The sequence below is a fragment of the Apis florea genome, unplaced genomic scaffold (assembly GCF_048593485.1).
Source record: "Apis florea isolate Af1SG1 unplaced genomic scaffold, ASM4859348v1 contig_2350_pilon, whole genome shotgun sequence".
Lineage (NCBI taxonomy): Eukaryota > Metazoa > Arthropoda > Insecta > Hymenoptera > Apidae > Apis > Apis florea.
The window spans coordinates 3,651,498-3,673,168 of NW_028256565.1; the positions used below are offsets into that span (position 1 = coordinate 3,651,498).

The following is a 21,671-nucleotide window of genomic DNA, read 5'->3' on the forward strand; positions in this document are numbered from 1 at the left end:
TAGCGTAAGCAATGGCAAGATCCGCGAAATTCGAACCGGTGCTTTTAACCGGAAGCACCAATTCATTCGAGAGAGAAAAAAAAACGATACATCGCAGTTCGAAAGTTGTGTCCCTCCTCTGAAGTAGCGGAGATCTGTATACTTTGTACATATTATAACTGTACTAAACTGTTGATGATTTAAGAGAATGAAAATTGAATAAGAAAAAGAGTTGTGCCTATAGTATGCGCGAAGCGGAGAAGGATTTCAAGCGAATCGCACGATCGAGCATCATCGTTTCGTTCCAACGTTCAAAACATCATTATATTCTCCAATTAGAGTTATTAACTCGGCGATATCTGGTTGCTAAATTCGCTATAAATCTCGCTTAATCTTCGTCATGTAATTCGCATTATCGTATCTCTCTTAACTGCACCCATATTCCCCGGCTTCTTTTTGGATTTAACTGTAATACGTGTTATAATTTCTGATAATGTATCTACCGTATCGTGTGCTCTAATTTCCAGTATAATTTTCGCTCGTCGGAATCGCGGAAAAATTGCGTTCTATTTATCCTCGCTAACAACATTCTGTCTCCTTTTTCATAGCTTTCAGGCTTAAACGATAAGAAAACACGCGATATGAAGATAAAAGCAATAAATAAACTCATTTGGCCAATAATTACCTTCGTTACGTTTTGTGAATCGTGTAGCCACTGTAAAAAAAAAGTGCTTGCCTTTTTCGAGTCAGCGAAAATTTACTCAAGATTCCAGACGGCTGAGATTCCCACGAAATCTTATTTCCATTTTAATATGGCGGCTCAACTCAAATTCGTAAAGATGTCACGATTACGTTCATCCGTACTTCCTCCTTTTCTTCGTTATTTCACGAATAACGACGAAGAATCTGCAATAAAGAATGTTCGAGTTAGCAGAAAAAAAAAAAAATTGGAGAAAACTTTGAACGTGTCAGATTAAAAAAGAAAAAGGAAGAAAGAAAAAAAGAGATTAACGAAACGATGAAAAAAATACGATCTTGCGATCTTCGACGATTTCCCTATGCTTATTGAAGGCCGAGGATCATCATAATATACATGTGTAACACATTTCTATAAACGTAATAGAAACGAAAAAAAAAATAGGAGAAGCAGTCTCTCGTGCAACGCACGCGCCTCTCGTTCAATATCCTCGATTCAAAGTTTTCTTATCCAATATACAGTCAAGTGTATATTACTAGGACCACCGGCGGGAATCGTCGACGTGGATGCGTCCTCGAAGCTTGTCAAATCTCCCGCCTAACGGCCAACAATCCTCGAACTTGGTTAACTAAAAAATACATAAAAGCATTAAAAAAAAAAAAAAAAAAAAAAAAGAGAGGAAAAAAAAGAAGTGGAAAAACCGCTGCAAAAATCGAAACGATCGCGACTCGTTTCGGGCAAAACAGACCAAGTTGGAGGAGTTTTTTTTATCGGCGACAAGAGACCGATCGTATCTAATGTCATTGTATTGTTGTGTAATTTGTCAGATTTTATCGATCGCAACGTTTGCGTCCGCACAAAAGCGAACAATGTATTAAAGAAACGGAACCGTTTACAGGAATCCCCCGTAATGTCCCTCCTTGCCAGTCTAAACTCTCCTGTTCCACGGTTTTCAATTTTCTATCGAAACGCTTGCGACAGGCGTGACAGTAGCTCTGACAATCGCATCTAATCCGATCGAACGATTAAATCCCCGCGTCTGTCAGCGCGATAAACCAGCGATTTCCGCTTTGGCGCGTTCTGGTTAATGCTCCGGATAAATGTCACACGATACCTGGGAGAATTTTATTAACGTTCAATCAATAATATTTCTACTATCATAAGAAATATGATAAACTAAATGATTAGTAATCATACTGTACAGATATCGTCGTACATACCTTAAAAGAAACGGAATTCGAATATCTCGAAATCATGAAATATTCTATTCAATATTCGGGATACGTAAGGTATCTAATATCTGAATGTTTTGGATATCTGGGATAACAATAGCGCAAGCATTTCAGCCAGTTCAAGTGGTATTCAATTTTCAAAAGCCTGGACATCTGATATTCCGAAACATTCTACAGTTACGTTTATTCACACGCTAGATCTTGTGTTACTTTTGTTTCTTATAATAATCTAGAAATCTAGAATTCACTACGTGTCGTTCCAAAAGTCCAATTCATTTGATCGCATTAAAAAGCTAGATTATTACGTATAAATAATAATACAAAATTTAAATAATATATATAAAGCGAATAAGAATTGATTGGATTTTGAGATTTGAAATATATCGTAATAATAATAAATTATCAAACCAACCCGTCTTATCTCCCACATATCGTCGATATTAACGAACTTTCATACACGCTTCAAAGCCGCCCGCGATTCGGCTCGGCATATCAGTCAATTAAACTCATTCTCGCGAAGGCCGGGTGCGGGTATCATCGCTAAGAAACGTAGAACACCAAGCGGAATACATATTTACACTTATAACTATATGCTATAGAATGGCAGAAATGCTTGGAATTTATCAAATCAGTTGAGCGTATCAGTCGGGTCAAGGAGCTTCATTCTTCTCTTTCTCTCTCTCTCTCTTCGTCTTGATTCTTGATTCCATCTCTTACCATCATATTTTCTTTTCCATCAGTTCGTAGCCTCTTTCTTCGGAATAAGATTGTTTTATTCTTTAGTTTCCGATTCTTTTGCGTCATCATGTGTCAATTGACCTTTGGAAATCAATATGCGATAGTGAACGATCCATTGATGAATTGATGAATTCGAAAAATTCGCTTCTATTTTCTGTAGAAATATTTTTTGGATTATATATTACTTTGAATATTTAAACGAAATTGAGAGTTATAAAGAAGTTGAAAAGTTCTAAGTGATGAAAAGGACGAATAAAAGGAAGGTACCCCGAACTTTTATTCGAGCTATGTAAATATCGGACATCGGCCTCTCACCCGTTCGTTCCGTGAATTCCATCCGATATTGCTCTTCCTCACTCCAGCGTCGCATAATTAATTTTTGTCTATCGATATTCCGCGTCTGTAACTCTTTTCAAAAGAGTTCGTTGGGATACAGAGGAGAGGAAGGACGTTAATATTGTACCTGTTTCTAGGTTATCGGTTTTCCTTAAAAACGAGATATGAAATGAAGAGTATAATCGATAGTGCATATTTATCGTTAAAAATTCTAGAAAATTTACAAGATTTATGGAATTTGGTAACTATTTGAAAATTAAATGAATATGCATTTTGCATCATTTTTTTTTTATTTTTATTTAGATATCACACTATTCTTGCTCTTTTTTGTTCTCTTTTTATTTTCTTATTTCTTAATCCATTAATTTTATTTCAAAAATATTTTTTTACCGCATCCTTATTTCTCAGATCTTTCAAAATCGTACTAATTTTTTTCTTTTTATTTTATTCTGTCAAATTTATTCACAAATATCAACGCTCCATAACCTGACTAAACAAAAATCGATAAGTATCGAAGATCATGATAAAAATCGAAACGATTTGAAAATCGATTTTTCATTCGATATTCTATCGAAGTTCTATTCTGAAGTTCTATTCACGTCATATCGCGCTGACGGACAATGATATCATAAAATAATATCAATTTCCTTGTCATTTTCGCGATAAAAATGATTCACACATTAGTTTACAAAACTACAATTGCTTGTGAAACAAATTACTTTACTCGAAATAATTTTCTTCGTTGTACATTTTTCCCAGTACTCCTCCAATAGGAGCGAAAGTCACGTTTTTTCTTAATAAGAAATAGAACTCCCTCTTTCGTTACAATATTATCAGTATTCTCTCTATTTTATTGTTATGCTTTCTCTTGTATAATTAGAAATAAACAATTATTTTTCTAAAATATGATAATAACTGACAAACGATAAGTAATAAATAATTTATAAACGATCGACGACCATGAACATGTATGTATTTTTTACGATAATGTCAATGAGTTTTGGTCGTTAAGGTTAGATAAGAAGAGAAACATGTTAATTTCGACAATTCGTAACCTAAGATAATAAGAGGGAGTTTATCAAATCTAGTCGAGCGTTTCCTTTTTCAGCTTCTATCCTTGACTAATAACTCTTTTTCGATTGATGTACGTACTTTTTACGCACGATATAAACACATCTCTTTATGCAACAACTTTTTTTCATGTGTGATCTATTTGAAAGAAAAAAAAAACAAAAAAAAAAGAATAAAAAAAATGCGAATACAAAACCGTCATACGTTTCTCAGAGTTTTGAGACATATACTAATATACTTAAACCATCTGTGAGTCTGCCTCGTCTTTTATAAAGTTCTTGCTATATTCAATTGATGGTGGTATTTATTTCATTACCTCTCCGTTTATAATTTATGAACAGTTCTTATAATATTACATGTAAAAAAAATGTACAGCTATATCTTTATTCATTTCTTTTTTATTTTAAAAAACTTAAATTTAATTATACTTTACCCATTTATTAATATCTATCGCTACGTAGTATATTAGATTTAAAATGTACATCAATCCTTGCAATAGTAATGTGATATGGACACAAGAGATATCAATCAAGCTATTCGGACTAATATGTTTTACTCCACTGAATACATCGATCATGATATACGAAACGCTATTATAAAGTGACAAGTTCGAAACACAAATACAAATGATTATAGTAACTGATCTAAGAATCATGAAATAGTACAAAATTGCATAGCTTGAGGGAAAATATAAAAAGTGTAATTTTGTTTAAAAAAATAACTTTTATTATTATTGCACAAAAATGAGATAATTTAGAAAAATTTTAATTATTTATTAATTATTAAATTATCAAATTCAATAAGAAAATATTTTAATTCAGAAGAAATCAAGATTCATACCATTATTAAATTGCAAATATGTGTATTTAACAATACTAATAGATATTGATAATAAAAATGAACAATGTATATAAAGCAAATTTGACCTAATCATTACAAGTCACGAGTCATGAAAGACCGAACAACCGACAGTCGAATTGCAACTGTCGCCTATATCGGTTCGTATGGTGTTAGACATTGGTTATCATAATTCTATCATGTTATAATACAAAACTATATTTATTTTTTCTAAGAATTTAATATACGCAATCGCATATACATACGCATCAGCAAATATTAGTTAGTTCATCGTAGCTGTAACGTTTATTTGTGATTTAAGGTTATGTTTTCCACAAGAAAAAGAAAAAAGAAAACTGTTTTGAAAAAGTGTTAAAAAATTAATTTTAGAAATTTATTAAATGATTATTAATAAAATAAAAATTTTACAAGTGAAAAGTGATAGTGGAAAATATTTATGTAAAAAAAAAGAACAGATTTCAACAACGATTATTGCAACATTAAAATAGTATTGAATAATCATTAAAGTTGCTGATACATTGAATAAATTGATTTTATAATTTGTTAATAATTGCTATATTATTTCAAATAATATTAATTATTTAGCAAGATCTTCTTAGAGATTATATTTTTCAATTTTAAAACTTTGAATGTAACGAAAAATAAGTTTTATTCGTTATATTGTATACATATATCACCGATTATAAAATTCAACTATTTTCTGCAAAAAGAAAGCTAAAAAACGGCGACTGAAGAGGAAAGGATTCATCAGCAAGGTCATTTGACCTATTTAGACCCACTGTTGATGAATAACAAAAGACAAAATATGTTGAGCCAAAAGTTAAGTAATAGAAGATTATTAGTTGACCTACTTGCACTAATGTTTGGTCTTGGTGCATGGATTGGTGTGAATGGTATTTATGTTCAATTACCACTTCTTGTGAACGAAGCTCCAGAAGGATGGAGTCTTCCAGCACATATGGTTATGTTAGTACAATTTGCCAATTTAGGACCAATACTTTATACATTATACATAAAGTATGTATATTAAAAATATATTTTAATAATTCATAATATATTTCATAAATATATTTTTAATTCATAATAATTTATGAAACATTTTTTATCAAATATATTCAAGTATTTTTTTTTGTTTTAGATATAATAAATGGGCATGTGACAAATACATTACATATGTCCTTTTAGCAGCAGGAGCAATATCTACATTTATATTAGCTTTTTTATATGATAAAACTACTGTAATATTTGGCAATAAGCATTCCACTGCACTATTATCATTAATGTTTGTAACTGCTATTGTTGGATGTACGAGTTCAGTACTATTTATGCCATACATGAGGAACTATAGAGAGATTTATTTAGTGTCCTATCTTGTAGGAGAAGGACTCAGCGGATTTGTGCCAAGCTTAGTGGCATTAATCCAAGGTGTTGGTGGAAATCCTGAATGTTTAAATAATACTAAATCTGGATCTAATGTAGAATTAATACCTTATTATCCAGAACCTAGATTTTCAAGTCAGACTTTTTTTATTTTTATTGGTACTTTATTGTTTTTATGTTTCTTGGCATTTTTGGGATTGAACAATTTATCTATTGCTGTTGGAGAGCGTGTGAAACATTCAGCAAATATGGAAACATTACCAACAGATACACGAGCTCCTCCCAGTTATAAAACAAATTCCGGTTGGGCAATGTCTAAGCAAGTGTATTCATATTTATTAATTATGATGGGAATGGTTTGTTTCTTAGGTAATGGTACATTACCAAGTATTCAATCATATTCTTGTTTACCATATGGAAATGTTGCATATCATTTAACTGTTACATTATCATCAATGGCTGGTCCATTGGCAATGTGTCTAGGTTTTGTCATAAAAATGCCAGAAGTCAATTTCCTTTCTGGTCTCATGGTTATAGTTGTAGCACTTTCTAGTTTTGTTTGTTATCTAGCTGTTGAATCACCTACACCACCTTTGCAAAATACCTGGTTAGGTGAATTTTTGGTAGTTTTATCTTGGATATTAATTAGTGGTTTGATAGGATTTATAAAATTGGGTATTACAACATTATTTAGGCCTGATCCTGGCAGAGGTTTATATTATACTGGTGTTGCAACTCAAATTGGATCATTGATAGGAGCAATAATTACATTTGTTTTAGTTAATCATGCAAAACTATTTCATTCTTATTCACCATGTTTATTAGTTGCAGCAAATTGACGTTTAATATGACATTTATATTTAATAATTTTATTAGTAAAAATTGTATAAAATGAACTAAAAAGATGAAATATATCTCTTAGCTTCTATTATTTATCATTATTAAATATGAAAGAGCAGGGTCTAACTATTTTTAAATGTTATAAATCTAGAACATCGAATTAACAGTATATAGTTACATACATAAGTCAACATAAAAATAGAATCATCTATATTTTATAATATCAATATTAAAATCAATCGAAATTCCAATTTGCTTATAAAATTTTAAGAAAGCTATAAATATTTTTAATAATTGAAAATAAAGAAGTATAATATATTTTTATTTCAATATGAATTTAATTCAAATAGATATATAAGACATGAATATAGTTAAAAAAGTAGTCCTATATATTTTATATATATTTAAACAAAATTTGTTTGCATATAAGTAGATAAATAATACTTTCGAAATTTTAAATTTAAAAGATGCAATTATAATATAATTTATTGCATAATAAATGTTTTGAATAATTTTTATATCAAAAATATCTTTCATCTGAAAAGATGTTACAATATTGTAATGATTAATTTTATTACAAAGTTTAATTTTATCATTTATTTTATGACTTTTGAGTTTAATATATTAGAATATTAAAACGTACTTAATATAAAATTTAATTATCATTATGTCAATTCAAAATGATTATTCAAACTTTATATTTTATCTGATAAATTTTATTGTTCGGATTAAAGAAAAGTCAGACATCTCATGATTTTATCATATCAGTTTCTCTGGTTTAAATGCATTCTATAATATAGAATTTTAATCAGTTATCTTGTTTTTTAAATAATTTTACAAATTTTAAATAAATGAAATAATTTTTTTCAATTGTGATATTTAGGAAATTAATAAAATAATTTGGTGAGAAATCAATTAATAAAAAATAATTATATAAATATAAAAAACTATTTAAGATTATTTTTTTATTAATTATTATTCAGGGATATATAAAAATTTAATTTTTTATATAAATGCAGAATGATTCATATTACACAAGATAAAGAAATATGCAATGAAAAAACTTATATTATTGTGCATTTTCTTATAATATTATTTGGCATATCTTCTTGTATTGGTATTAATGGAATATTTATTCAAACATCAGTACTTATTAATACATCTCCTGAAGGTTGGTCATTACCAATTTATTTAGTATTAATAACTCAAACTGCAAATTTTGGTCCATTATTATATATAATCTTGCAAATGTACTTCAAATGTAAGATAAATGAACCTTGGTGGATAATGTGTTTGTTGGTGTTAGGAACTTTGGCAATGGGATTTTTAAGTTTCTTTTATTCTGAGAAAACTGTTATTGCTGATAATGAATACAGTTTGCTATTATTTGTTTTAACATTTTTCAATGCTTTAGTAGGTTGTTTTAGTTCTATATTATTTATGCCATATCTTCATAATTTTAATATAAAATTTTTAACATCGTATTTTATAGGAGAAGGATTAAGTGATGTATTGCCAAATATTATTGCTCTGATACAAGGAATCGGATATACTTCAAAATATACAATTCTTAAAAATAATACTAATGTAGAATCATTAGAATCTTTTGTTTCAAAATTTTCTCCAAGTGAATATTTTCTATTTATTTTTATCATTTTATTTTTATCTTTAGTTGCTTTTGCTATTTTAGAATATTCTTCAGTTTTTCAAAGCATAAAACAAATTCATAATTCTATTAATATAGTATTCAGTGAAAAACAAGTATATGATTCTCATGATCATTGTACTAATAATATACAAAAAATGAAACATTATTTAGTAAATAATAATAAATATTTAACTAAACAAACACGAAATTATTTATTTATATTACTTGCTATTTTTTGTTTTTTGAGCCATGGTTTCTTTCCAAGCATACAATCTTATTCCTGTTTATCTTATGGAAATATAGCATATAAATTGTCAATTATATGTGCTCAAGTTGCAAATCCATTTATGTGTTTATTAGCATTTCGGTTTAAAATTTCAAGTATAAAAATTATTAATTACTTATCTATAATATGTTTACTTATTGGAAGTTATGTTACATATTTGGCAATATCTCCATCACCACCTTTACAAGCAACAAAACTTGGCATTTTTTTAGTTATAATATCATGGGCACTCTTAATGGGATTTATTTCTTATTTAAAATTAATTATTATATCAGTATTTAGAAATACAGTGCTTTCCAATATACTTTTTAATGTAGGTGCAATTATGCAAATAGCATCTGCAAGTGGTGCAATATTTTCATTTATAATAATTAACTTTACAAATTATTTTGAAGTACATGATAATTGTGCTTAAATAATTGATATATTAAATATATATCTAATTTGTTTTATACTGTATATGCAAAATGATAATTGTAATAGTATTTCTATTGAATATATTCTTAAATGATTTATATACTTACATATGTATAAAATTATGATAATAATTTTTTATTAAAGTAATTTTAAACAAAATTGATAAAATATAAGATATAAATTTGTATCTACAAAAATATTTTTATAATTGTACATATGTTTGCATGAACATGCTTAATGAATGAACAGATATGGACAAATAAATAATATAAAACAATTATAGAAATCATGAAGGTTATAAAAATTATATGTAAAATATATATATTTTATCCATTGTTATCATAAGTACTGCCTTCCAATACTGTACTTAAGATTATTATGTATATTCAATTAGTTTCGAATTATATTCTAATAAGGAAAAATCACATTTATGTATCATAATATCAATTGTTTATAATATATAAAAATTATTATTCTGTGAATTTGTTGGAATATTTTGAGAACATATTCTTTTATTACGAATATTTAAGTTGTATTCTAAAATTTAATAATCGCCACAAAATTAAGTTTTAATATTATATTATATAATTAATTATAAAAGATTCTTTTGTTTATTATAAAATGTGTACAATTATAGATGTAATGAAATTTTATAAAGTGATTTATACAAATTTGCAAGTATAATAAAATGAATAAAATAAAAATATTATTTAAACTTATTACACGTTGTCAGCCCTGTCTTGGAAGATTGTGAAATTTACTAAAACGGAGGTGGTAAATGACTCATGAGTCCTCGTACAAAGCTATATAAGAACCAAAACGGTAAATAATAAAGTTAAATAAAAAAACAATTTTTGCATTTATTTCTTCTTATTGAGTGCTAAATCATCAAGATATTTAAGTCGATCGAATGATATTATTTAAAAATATAACGTTTAATATTGGCCTTATTAGACTAAAATGTGTGATGAAGAACAGCATTTCACTCAAATTAAATCTAATCAAACGGAATTCCAGTTATCTTTATTGGATCTTCCAATCGAGGTTTGTATAAATAAATTTTTATTAAATTTTTATATACGTATATATCTTTGATAGAGAAATAAAAAAATATATGTATATGCATTTATGCATATATGTAAATGAACTTTTAAACAATTTTAAAAAATTCAAAACTTCAGATAATATTTATTATCTATTATTATTTCAATGAACTTTTTTAATTATTAAGACAAATTACAAATGCTATGTTATTGTTTACAAACAATAAGAGAATTTTTATTAATATAAATTATAATGACGATATTATACGTAATATTGTAAAAATGATTTTTAAAGTAAAAATTGAATTCGATTAGTAAGCAAGCTGTAACATATATTCTTTGAGAATAAATGGAATATTGCGAGAACTTTAACGAAACGTCAGTAGCACGTAAACGCCATTTTTAAATCTCTATTTCGCACAGTAGTATCTGTATTTTAAAATTTAATTTTGGTTTTGTGCTTTTAAATGAAAAGTTATTTATACAAATGAAAAATATTATATTGAAATATTTTTTCATTACATATTATATTTTTTCCATATAATAATTAAAATTTTTTATTATTATAATATATAAAATTAATAAAAATTTTTATTATTATATTTCAGATATTTCTTCACATTTGTTCCTTCTTAGATGCATCTACATTAGTACATAATTTGAGTTTAGTGTGTAAACAATTTTATCAAATTTTAAATGACAATTCATTGTGGAAAGCGAGGATTAGTCAAATTTGGCCAGATACTGGTTATCCAGTCTTGCCTCCTGGTTAGCTCAAATTGATAGCATCTTGCGCCTTGCACGACCAATCATTCTGTAAATAAATAAAACACCACCTATTACTGTATCCAATAACTAGTTATATTTCATATATTTCATTATAAAAACATTAATTTTAAAATTAATTTTCATATACTATATATCATAAGAAATGAATGATTCATAAATAATAATATTTCAATTAACAAAGAAAATATGTAATTTATTAAAAACTGCAATTAATTTAATTTAATATTATATTTTTTATTTAAAATGTATTCTTACATATCAATATTATTTGCTAAAAATTATATATATTTATTTTCTTTATTTATAATAATATATTATTCTTATTTTTAAGCTAAGGATGATGAATTATTTTGGAAATTATCATGTGTTGCATTGGAAAAACAAATATCATTATGGAGAAAAGAAGATTGTATGGAAAAGTTATCACTTAGTAATGTGCAATATAGTACTATTGATGGCTTATTATTAATGCAGGCTAGTATAATATTTTAAATAATGTTTTATTTCATACTTTTATAAATTTATATTTACAATAATATTCATATTAATATCATATAAATCAAATAGGAAGGAAATATTTGCATATCAGGAGCTAGAGATCGATCTTTGGTATGTTGGAAACTTTCTACAAAAGAAAATGAAAGAGAGAGTCACACATGCATAAATTCTGCTCATAATGGATGGATTTGGGATCTAGCAGCAATAGATAATACAGTCTATAGTTGTAGTTGGGATCATAACGTTAAAGCATGGACACTTACTAGCACTGGTCTCATTCATTTCAAAACTTATAAGATGTACATGAGCTGGTTATTTTCGCTGTTCTCGTTATGGGAAGGCCGAGCGAGGAAGGCACGAACATTTTTTTATTCATTCTTAAATAATTTAAGCAATGAATTATATTCAACAAAAAGAATATTAAATAGCAAATATAATTTTTTGTAATTTTTTCGAAAAGAATAATTAAACAAGAAATCTTTGCTTTCACTCGCTCTGCCAAAATTAGCTATGTATTATTCTGATAAGTTACAATTATATGAAAGCATTAACAATTTTTTAGGCTTACACGAAGTGCTTTATTGTGTATTACATCTTGCCAAGATTTAGCACTCTTTGCGACAGGATCATATTGTAAAACTATTTTTGTGTTTGATCCGAGATTAAATTATAATCCTATTGTAAAATATCAACCACATAAAAGAGCAGTCATTAAAGTGGCTATGAGTTCTCACTTTATTTTATCTGCTAGTGAAGATAGAACAGTATCTATATGGGATCAAAGAGCAGGAAGAACTATGAAAAATATCACAGTAAGGATGTTATAATAAAAATTTTTATTAAAAACTAAAATTTTAATAATTTTATTTTAATATTATATTTTAGATTTCTCAGGAATCATTTCCTATGAGTATGAGTATGGAACAGGATATCGTTTATGTGGGAGATGGTAGTGCAAAATTACATGTACTTGATCCAAAAAAGAATTTCGAACCAGTTAAATGTTACACTACTGAACACAAAAAAGGTATTAATGGCGTCCATATTGCACCAGGATGTTTATTCACAAGTTCTATGGACAAAACAGTTAGAATTTCCAGTCCTACTGATCCTCCACAACATCTTACTACTTTAAAATCTAATTATGGTGAAATTGCTAGTGTAAGTGACCTGAAGTAGCATATGAAATATTTTTATGAATTTTAATTATGTAATTATTAATAATTATGCAATTATAATAATAAATTCAATTTTTTTAAATTACAGACAGATTATTTAAATAATGTTCTTGCTGTTTCTGGTACAGAGGGAATTGAAATTTGGAGACCAAGATCACGAATACAATGTGCATAAAAATGTTAATAACTAATGAGTTCTATAAGCATTTCGCTTTTATATATTGTATACATCTTAAATTTTAATAAATGAATAAATAATAAAAATATATGTAATTTAATAAATATTTTACTATAATTTTTTCACAAATATTTATTTTGTTTTTTAATCATTTATTCGAAAAAATAAATCATAAATAATAATAAAGTATAAAAAATATCAACGAATGATCAATTAAGTATAAAAAAATCATTAAAAATGCTTCATCATAAATAACATTTCTTTCGACATTTAAAATTTAGCCGCTAAACAGGAGTGTAATTGTCGAATCAAAAGCCCCGAAGAAAAATTTGTTTGTCAGTTATTTAATTTAAAATTTATTTTAAAAATTAATACGTATCACATATCATTAATAGTTTAAATATTTTCAAAAGATAATAGGAAACATTATATATAACGATAAAATAATGTTATATTTGAAAACATTATCTGAACTTATAAATCCAAATAGCAGGCCAATCGATGTCACTGCTGTCGCCGGAAATGCTCGTCTGCTAAGCATCGAAAACGTTCAATTGTCTATCTGCATGAATTACATAAAAATGGAATATCGTTATGAAACGATGTTAAATATTCATCTAATTGTTTTGAACAATTAATCGCAGATCCGACAGCACGACCTAGCGAAATTTAACTAAAGAATCCTAGTGTCGTACGCCGGTATCTTAATGCTTTCGTGGCGTGATGGTGGGGGTAACCGTGGGGAGCTTCCGTTTATCTGCGAGGTCAGAGAAGGCTGGCTGCGTTCAGTGGTGCTGTTGAAAAACACGATGAAAATGGCGTGGCAACCGCAAGAGGAAGGACTTCGACAAATCTTGACGCTCCTCAAGGAGTCTCAGAGCCCGGATACGGCTACGCAGCGAGCCGTTCAAGAAGTATCCTTTCTTATACGATCATAAATCGTTCAGTGCTATGAAAAAGTTCATTTGAAAGATTTTTGTTCCCGGTGAGTACACCCGCGACGCGGTAACGAAGTAAAGCGGATAGGTCAATCAAGGGGCGTGCTTTCCACCTCATTAAAAATAAGGCTTCTTTTAAATAAGTTCGAAAATTTAACGAAAAAGATACAACAAAGAGTCTCAATAAATATAAAAGCTATCGAAATATTTTATTAGATATAAGATGGAAAAATGTTCGGCGCGCTTTTGCGCAGCCTGTCACGAATCCCCTTTTTTGTCATCTGTAGTTCGATTGAAAAGTCGTTGAGACACCGTATTGTAACAAATATGATTCTGTATAATCATATAACCCATTTTATAATTATTCACATTATTTTTTACAAAATGATTTTATGATTAATATTTAAAGTAATAATAGTAGGTCGACAGAAGTTTGTAGGTTTTTCTCGAATAACACGTGAGTTATGCTTAAGCGCCAAGAAATATGTTAACGATACATGATCTCTGTCGCGGGGCGCGTCGGAAATGCCGTTACTGTCGGTGACGAGTTTGTTTTCTTGACGCTGTAATCGATAAATCTTGTATATAGTTTCGTCCATAATATTAATTAAACAGGCTGGAAATGACATACACAAATGGATGTTGATAGACTATATTTTGTGCGAATTATAGCTATTAGAAAATTACAGTTACAGAAACTTGAATTTTTTTTTGCATATTCCCATACTGTTTGTACTGTATACATAATATATATATATTATTTGTAGTAAGTTTGAAGAAGTTTTGATGATTCAAAACATTTTATATAAATTTATTCATATATATGATGAGAAATATATTTTATATTTTTGCATAAATTTACAAAATACAAATACAATATTTTGCATTTATTATAAATGCATATATAATGCTAAAAAATATATATAATTAGTAATTATATAAATATGCATTATTTTCTTTTTGAAAATTATAATATTTTAATATATATTTTTTATTGCAATTTTTCCTTATCAATATTTCTTAGAAATTGGAAGAATTAAACAAATTTCCTGACTTTAACAATTACCTTATTTTTGTTTTAACAAAACTCACATCAGAAGGTATGTAATTTAATGTATTTATTAATTAATTAATTCATTAATTTATTATAGAACTTATTAATTTATATTTTTAAAAATATTGTTAATTATTTTTTTTCTTTTAAGATGAACCAACAAGGTCTCTAAGTGGATTGATTTTGAAAAATAACGTTAAAGCTCATTTTTATAAATTTTTACCAGAGGTTACAAATTTCATCAAGCAAGAATGCTTATCAGCAGTTGGAGATCCATCACCTCTAATTCGTGCAACTGTTGGTATTTTAATAACTACTATTGCATCCAAAGGTAATTAACAATAATAATTATTAAATAATTTTTTATTATACTATTTATGATTATTTAATTATAATTAAATATTATTTTTTATAGGTGAATTGACTAGATGGCCAGAATTATTACCTGCACTTTGTCAAATGTTAGATTCACAAGATTACAATGTGTGTGAAGGTGCCTTTGGTGCTCTTCAAAAGATTTGTGAAGATTCTTCAGAAATATTGGACTCTGATGCACTCAATCGACCATTAAATGTTTTAATTCCAAAGTTCCTGCAATTTTTTAGACATTCAAGCCCTAAAATTAGATCACATGCTATTGCCTGTGTTAATCAGTTTATTGTTAATCGTACACAGGCTTTAATGATTCATATAGATAGTTTTTTGGAGAATCTCTTCCATTTAGCTAATGATGATGATTCTGATGTTAGAAAACATGTTTGCAGGTATGATTATATCATTTCTGTTTTGATAGATTATATAAGATATTTTATATAATATAAAATTTATGATTTTTTTTTAAAGAGCTTTGGTAATGTTGCTTGAAGTACGAATGGATAGATTAATACCACATATGCATAACATAATAGAATATATGTTAATGAGGACTCAAGACCTTGATGAAGGAGTTGCTTTAGAAGCCTGTGAATTTTGGCTTTCATTAGCTGAGCAGCCAATTTGTAAAGAAGCACTTGCACCACATTTACCCCGTTTAGTACCTATATTGGTAGGTAATCATAATCAAAATGAAATCAATTTTCAAACAAATATTACAATAAATAATTCAATTTCATAATATTTTAATAGGTAAGAGGCATGAAATATTCGGAAATTGATATAATACTTCTAAAAGGAGATGTAGAAGAAGATGAAATGATCCCAGATAGAGAAGAAGATATTAGACCAAGATTTCCAAAATCAAAAACACATCATACACATCACGCTAATATGAATAAGCACACAAACGAAAACGGAGGTTGTGATGAAGATGATACAGATGCTGAAGATGGATGTGATGATGATTCAACGCTTAGTGATTGGAATTTAAGGAAATGTTCTGCTGCTGCTTTAGATATGTTAGCAAACGTATTTAGAGAAGAATTATTACCAGTTTTAGTACCAATTTTAAAAGAAACACTTTTCCACCAAGATTGGGAAATAAAAGAATCTGGAATATTAGCATTGGGAGCTATAGCAGAAGGTTCTTTTTTTGTCAATTATTGATGACAATATTTTATGCATTATTTTATTTTAGATTTAAATTGTAAATTAATATATAATATCGTAGGTTGTATGAGTGGAATGATTCCACATTTATCAGAATTAATTCCATATTTAATTAGTTGCTTAAGTGATAAAAAAGCACTAGTACGCGCTATTACTTGCTGGACATTAAGTCGATACGCACATTGGGTTTGTGCGCAACCTCATGACACACATTTGAAACCTTTGATGACAGAATTACTCAAAAGAGTACTTGATGGCAATAAGCGCGTTCAGGAAGCCGCATGTTCTGCTTTTGCAACATTAGAAGAGGAAGCATGCACAGAATTAGTCCCTTATCTTGGATTTATTCTTGAGACACTTGTTTTTGCTTTTGGTAAATATATATTTATAGAAATATTAAATTGAATTACATATTTATTTTTGTACTAATCATTTTTGTATATATAGGAAAATATCAACATAAAAATCTTTTAATATTGTACGATGCAATTGGTACACTTGCTGATTCAGTAGGACATCATCTTAACAAACCAGATTATATTAACCTTCTTATGCCACCACTTATTAATAAATGGAATGTATTAAAAGACGAAGATAAAGATCTCTTTCCATTATTAGAATGTCTTTCCTCAGTTGCAACTGCTTTACGATCTGGTTTCCTTCCTTATTGTGAACCCGTATATAGGTAAATATAAATTTAAAAAAAATTTTATTTTTGTAAATATAATATCAAAATATTTATTTTATTTTATTTTATTTATTTTTTATTTTTTCTTTTTTAGACGATGTGTATCTCTTGTAGAGCAGACATTAAATCAACATATAGCCAATACACAAAGCCCAGAACAATTTGAAGCTCCTGACAAAGATTTTATGATTGTTGCATTAGACCTCCTTAGTGGTTTGGCAGAAGGCTTGGATGGTCATATGGAACGTTTAGTAATGAATAGCAATGTTATGCAATTATTATATCAGTGTATGCAAGATGTTATGCCTGAAGTTAGACAGAGCAGTTTTGCTTTATTAGGAGATCTTACAAAAGCCTGCTTCCAACATGTTCTCCCTTGTATACGTGAGTATTTTTGTTATTATTGTGATTATATATTAATATTAAATGCATTTATATAAATTCAAAATGTTTATTTGTTGATTTTATTTATAGCGGAATTTATGCCTATACTTGGACAAAATTTAAATCCTGAGTTTATATCTGTATGTAATAATGCAACATGGGCTATTGGTGAAATAGCTATAAAACTCGGTAAATTATTTTAAAATCATGATCTGTTAAAATATATGATAAAATTTAAGTGAAATTATTTAATATGTATATACCTTTCTGTTCATTTGTAGGGTCTGATACAAGTGCATATATTCCACTAATTCTGACACAACTCATCGACATAATCAATAGACCAAATACGCCAAAAACACTGCTAGAAAATACAGGTGAGTACTGTGTAGAATATTTTCGAATATATAGTTTCTTCTACACAGTATTGTATATGGAGCATACTTTTAAATGATAGAGGATAATGCATAGTAAAAATCTCTTTTTTATTTTTTTTTAAATACTATAATAATATAACTATATTATTACTGTTCACTTATATTTAGTAGAAGTAATACCTTTTCTTAGAAGTATGCTCTGCACATAAGGGGAAACTTTTCATTTAAGGCATTGTAGTTTCATATAATTTATATATTACAAATATTGTATAAACCTTTTCACGCAATTAGGATATTTGATAACGACGACGATTTAATGAGAAGTCTCCCAAATATACAAAGAAAATTCCCCACATTAGATTCAGCATTCGGTGGCATTTAAGTTTAGGTGCATTTTTTGTAAATGATTTTATTGAAGGTAATAACCACACAAACTGACGACTTTGGATCGTTCTATACGACCATATTTGCACGTTTTATGAGCGGGTTACATTATTAGTATTTGTACATTGGATCTCACTTAGTGGTGTGCGATTGCCTGCAGGCTTTATATGGCTGTATTGCCATGAGAAGTATACTGCAATTCAATATATATTATGCTTGCATCTAAGCCCCAAATATTATTTCGACGGTATTTTAAATTGGCTTTCAACTCACGAGAAAAAGTTTTATTTTTATGTTTCTTGGTTATTCTTATTTATATTGACATTTATTGGTAGAGATCATATTCATATCGATTTTTTCAAATCATGGGCTCGCACGCTGCTATCTAATTTTTATTATTGTTTCAGCAGCTACAATAGCACGATTGCCTATGTTCATTGTCGGTATTTCATATGTTCACCTTTGTTCCCACTGTCTCTATAGATTGTTAATATTAAATTGATTATTATTGATTAAATGATTAATTACAAATTAATTGAAATTTATAAACGACAAAATATTCGCCTGAGTTGATCGTTGGTTCGCTATCAGTTTGTCTTATTGTTTGTGTTTCCGGTCACTTCACTACACTTCACTTGTCTACTTACCGAAATGAAATGAAACCGTAGCCATAACGATCGGTCGCCTAGGTTATGTGTGTCCCCACGACGTCGCCCCCATGTTACAGCAGTTTGTCCGACAGTGGTGTGTAAATTTCTTTATTATTATATTCTATTAATTATATTATCTTCTATTTTTATTAGCATTTTATTAAATATTATTCCCGATTCTTTGGTAACATTGCATCAGGGGCTGCTAAGAACTTTTGTGCAAGAATTTTTATGAAAGATTTTATTTTTATATTATAAAACGAATATTATATGTTTTCTTGATTAATAGGGGCCTATTAATTTATCTTAAGTATAATATTTAACTTGCCCAATGGTTTTTTGCAGTATTAATAATTTTTATATTTACTTTGTATATTTACCTTGGTTTTCTGCCACCATGCAAGTATGTTATAGGCTCTTAATTATTGCAGTTTGAAACTAGGGTAGGTTTACATTTGTCACGTTTTTAGGTCTGTGTAATATTTTAGTCTATGTATTATCGCCTTGCATTTAAATAGAAACATATATCTTTTTTTTCTTACATATACTTTTCACTGTGTACAGGTAGTTTCAATCAAAAATGTCCTTTTGCATGTTAATTAATTCAATATCAACATTTTCAAATACATTTTAGTTATATTCTTGCTATCACAACTATTGCTAATATATTTCTTTACTTTGCAATATCCAAATGTTCAAAATTAAAAAGATAATGCCAAATGTAAACCACGCCTTAATAATAAAATTGTATTAATATGATGCCAGTCATATCAAAATATAAATAATAATAATTGTCATAACGTTAAAAAAATTTCTATTAGATTAGGTTTTTAAATATTTACAAAGAAATACAAGATTACAAAAAGTCTGATGCAGGAACTATCATATATATTAGATTAGATAAAGTTTTTATTTTTATTTCAGTTTGGATTTTTAATTGTTAATTTTTAATACCAGCAAATTGAAAAATGAAGATACGAAAAGGTAATGTTTGTTAGGAGATTACAATATAGAACTGGTTTCAAAAAACCAACAATTCTGCCACACTAATTATTCTACGAAAATTTATTCATGTATAACTTATATAACTTGTGGGAATGAATATTATGTCAAGTGATTAGTTATAATATTTTACCATAATCATATTCTAATATGATATCTATTCAATGTAAATATTCAAATTAGAAAGAAGGTAAATTTATCACTGCATACAATAATAATTTGAATAAATAATAAATTTATCCAAACGAATTAATATAAAAAAAATATTAATATAATCTATAATATAATTTTCAATTATGATGAATATACCTTCTTAAATTATTAGCATCATTCGTTTTATAATTTGTACATGTACTTTATTAGGTGTACTTCTTTGAGAAGCATAAGAGATAATGAGGAAAAGGATTCAGCATTCAGAGGTATGTGTCAAATGATCACTGTAAATCCAGCAGGAGTTGTGCAAGATTTTATCTTCTTTTGCGACGCTGTTGCATCTTGGGTAACGCCTAGAGAAGATCTTAAAGGCATGTTCCAGAAGGTAAATTAGAATAACATTAGCTATATTATGATTATTCCAATTAATGATAATACAAAAACTATTTCTGTGAATGTAGATATTACATGGATTTAAAAATCAAGTTGGTGCGGAAAATTGGAAACGATTTTCAGATCAATTCCCACCACAGCTCAGTGAACGACTCCATAATATGTATGGCGTCTGAGCAGCCCCGTCTAAATATGGTAAGTTAGCTTTGAAATTTTTCCTAAATTTATTTATAAAAAATCTTCAATCTCTTCAAGTTTTTAAAAATCATTTGTATCAAGCGTATTGAATTCTAAATTTTATATACCATTTTCCAATTTTATATACGTACGCCGTTAAAAAAAAATGATAGATTTACGATTAGCTTCGAAAGTATGTTAATGTGAATTAATTATGTCTCTTTCAGAAGGCCGCTTTAAGGGGCAGGCCGAAAGGGGTTGGGCGGGAAACAGAATAATGGGTGGACAGGGTGGGTGGGTGAAACCACGGCCTCTTCTCATCAACATCGTTGTCGTTAACGTGTTATGGTCATCGTCAGGCTCTTGGGGGAATTAATATGCGTTATTAGAGCTACAGTCAGTAAGCGATATAAATGAAAAATCGAAATGAGAATGGAACAAAGAAAATGAGAACGACAAAAATAAATGTCATGGGCCGAAATGTAACGCGTGGGTGGGCGGGTAGGGGGGCGGGAGGGAGGGAGGGAGGAACTGTGTTGGGGTCACCGACCACTTTACAGTAAAGGTATCGTAACTTTGACGCTAAATCGCATTGCAAAAAACAGAAATGATACCTTAACGTAGTGAAAACCTACACGCTGTACACTCCGTTTCCATTAGCGCTGTATAACACTATTCAGTGTTTAATTCTCGCGTATTGAAACGAGACAAGAAGTGCTGGTAAATAACTAGCCCAGCTCTTAAACGAAATCGACTTC

The 21,671-nt window shown here is 28.3% G+C and overlaps 4 protein-coding genes and 1 long non-coding RNA gene across 6 annotated transcripts; 4 read left to right on the forward strand and 1 right to left on the reverse strand.

Moving 5' to 3' along the window:
- The first annotated feature begins 5,031 nt into the window (after window positions 1-5,031).
- LOC100872904 (solute carrier family 52, riboflavin transporter, member 3-A) lies at window positions 5,032-7,455 on the forward strand. The gene is made up of 2 exons (XM_003696614.4): window positions 5,032-5,928; window positions 6,050-7,455. The coding sequence occupies exons 1-2, from the start codon at window positions 5,696-5,698 to the stop codon at window positions 7,128-7,130; spliced, it is 1,314 nt and encodes a 437-aa protein (XP_003696662.1). The 5' UTR covers window positions 5,032-5,695; the 3' UTR covers window positions 7,131-7,455.
- A 263-nt stretch (window positions 7,456-7,718) lies between these two features.
- LOC100873022 (solute carrier family 52, riboflavin transporter, member 3-A) lies at window positions 7,719-10,186 on the forward strand. The gene has a single exon (XM_003696615.4). It carries the CDS (start codon window positions 8,152-8,154, stop codon window positions 9,478-9,480), a length of 1,329 nt encoding a protein of 442 aa, XP_003696663.2. The 5' UTR covers window positions 7,719-8,151; the 3' UTR covers window positions 9,481-10,186.
- Window positions 10,077-13,297, forward strand: LOC100872309 (F-box/WD repeat-containing protein 9). Of its 2 annotated transcripts, XM_086904619.1 has the most exons (8): window positions 10,077-10,304; window positions 10,437-10,526; window positions 11,134-11,293; window positions 11,646-11,792; window positions 11,886-12,123; window positions 12,375-12,624; window positions 12,698-12,973; window positions 13,079-13,297. In XM_086904619.1, the coding sequence occupies exons 2-8, from the start codon at window positions 10,443-10,445 to the stop codon at window positions 13,163-13,165; spliced, it is 1,242 nt and encodes a 413-aa protein (XP_086760745.1). In that variant the 5' UTR covers window positions 10,077-10,304; window positions 10,437-10,442; the 3' UTR covers window positions 13,166-13,297. The 2 variants fall into 2 exon arrangements, with proteins under 2 accessions (XP_086760745.1, XP_086760746.1); XM_086904620.1 differs by having other exon boundaries at window positions 10,092-10,526; window positions 11,886-12,111.
- Window positions 13,298-13,875: 578 nt separating this feature from the next.
- Tnpo (transportin 1) lies at window positions 13,876-21,400 on the forward strand. The gene is made up of 15 exons (XM_012490491.3): window positions 13,876-14,082; window positions 15,131-15,206; window positions 15,312-15,491; window positions 15,576-15,924; window positions 16,004-16,205; window positions 16,286-16,679; window positions 16,767-17,078; window positions 17,153-17,390; window positions 17,488-17,777; window positions 17,868-17,966; window positions 18,059-18,154; window positions 19,207-19,282; window positions 20,554-20,728; window positions 20,805-20,931; window positions 21,141-21,400. The coding sequence occupies exons 1-14, from the start codon at window positions 13,876-13,878 to the stop codon at window positions 20,910-20,912; spliced, it is 2,802 nt and encodes a 933-aa protein (XP_012345945.2). The 3' UTR covers window positions 20,913-20,931; window positions 21,141-21,400.
- On the reverse strand, window positions 17,152-19,325 carry LOC147658117 (uncharacterized). Its single transcript, XR_015291095.1, has 3 exons — window positions 19,186-19,325; window positions 18,812-19,015; window positions 17,152-18,731 (listed from the first exon to the last, which is right to left on the reverse strand). It is a non-coding gene; the product is annotated as an uncharacterized LOC147658117 (long non-coding RNA).
- Window positions 21,401-21,671: the final 271 nt, after the last annotated feature.

Excerpts from the sequence above, each read along its gene's own strand:
- LOC100872309 (XM_086904619.1), top strand. The coding sequence starts at position 10,443 with ATGTGTGATGAAGAACAGCATTTCACTCAAATTAAATCTAATCAAACG. Across the intron at positions 11,793-11,885 it reads CTTATTATTAATGCAGGCTA|GAAATATTTGCATATCAGGA; the intron begins GTATAATATTTT and ends TCAAATAGGAAG. Across the intron at positions 12,974-13,078 it reads ATTATGGTGAAATTGCTAGT|ACAGATTATTTAAATAATGT; the intron begins GTAAGTGACCTG and ends TTTAAATTACAG.
- LOC100873022 (XM_003696615.4), top strand. The coding sequence starts at position 8,152 with ATGATTCATATTACACAAGATAAAGAAATATGCAATGAAAAAACTTAT.
- Tnpo (XM_012490491.3), top strand. The coding sequence starts at position 13,876 with ATGCTTTCGTGGCGTGATGGTGGGGGTAACCGTGGGGAGCTTCCGTTT. Across the intron at positions 18,155-19,206 it reads AACACTGCTAGAAAATACAG|CCATAACGATCGGTCGCCTA; the intron begins GTGAGTACTGTG and ends ATGAAACCGTAG. Across the intron at positions 20,729-20,804 it reads TTAAAGGCATGTTCCAGAAG|ATATTACATGGATTTAAAAA; the intron begins GTAAATTAGAAT and ends CTGTGAATGTAG.
- LOC100872904 (XM_003696614.4), top strand. The coding sequence starts at position 5,696 with ATGAATAACAAAAGACAAAATATGTTGAGCCAAAAGTTAAGTAATAGA. Across the intron at positions 5,929-6,049 it reads CTTTATACATTATACATAAA|ATATAATAAATGGGCATGTG; the intron begins GTATGTATATTA and ends TTTTTGTTTTAG.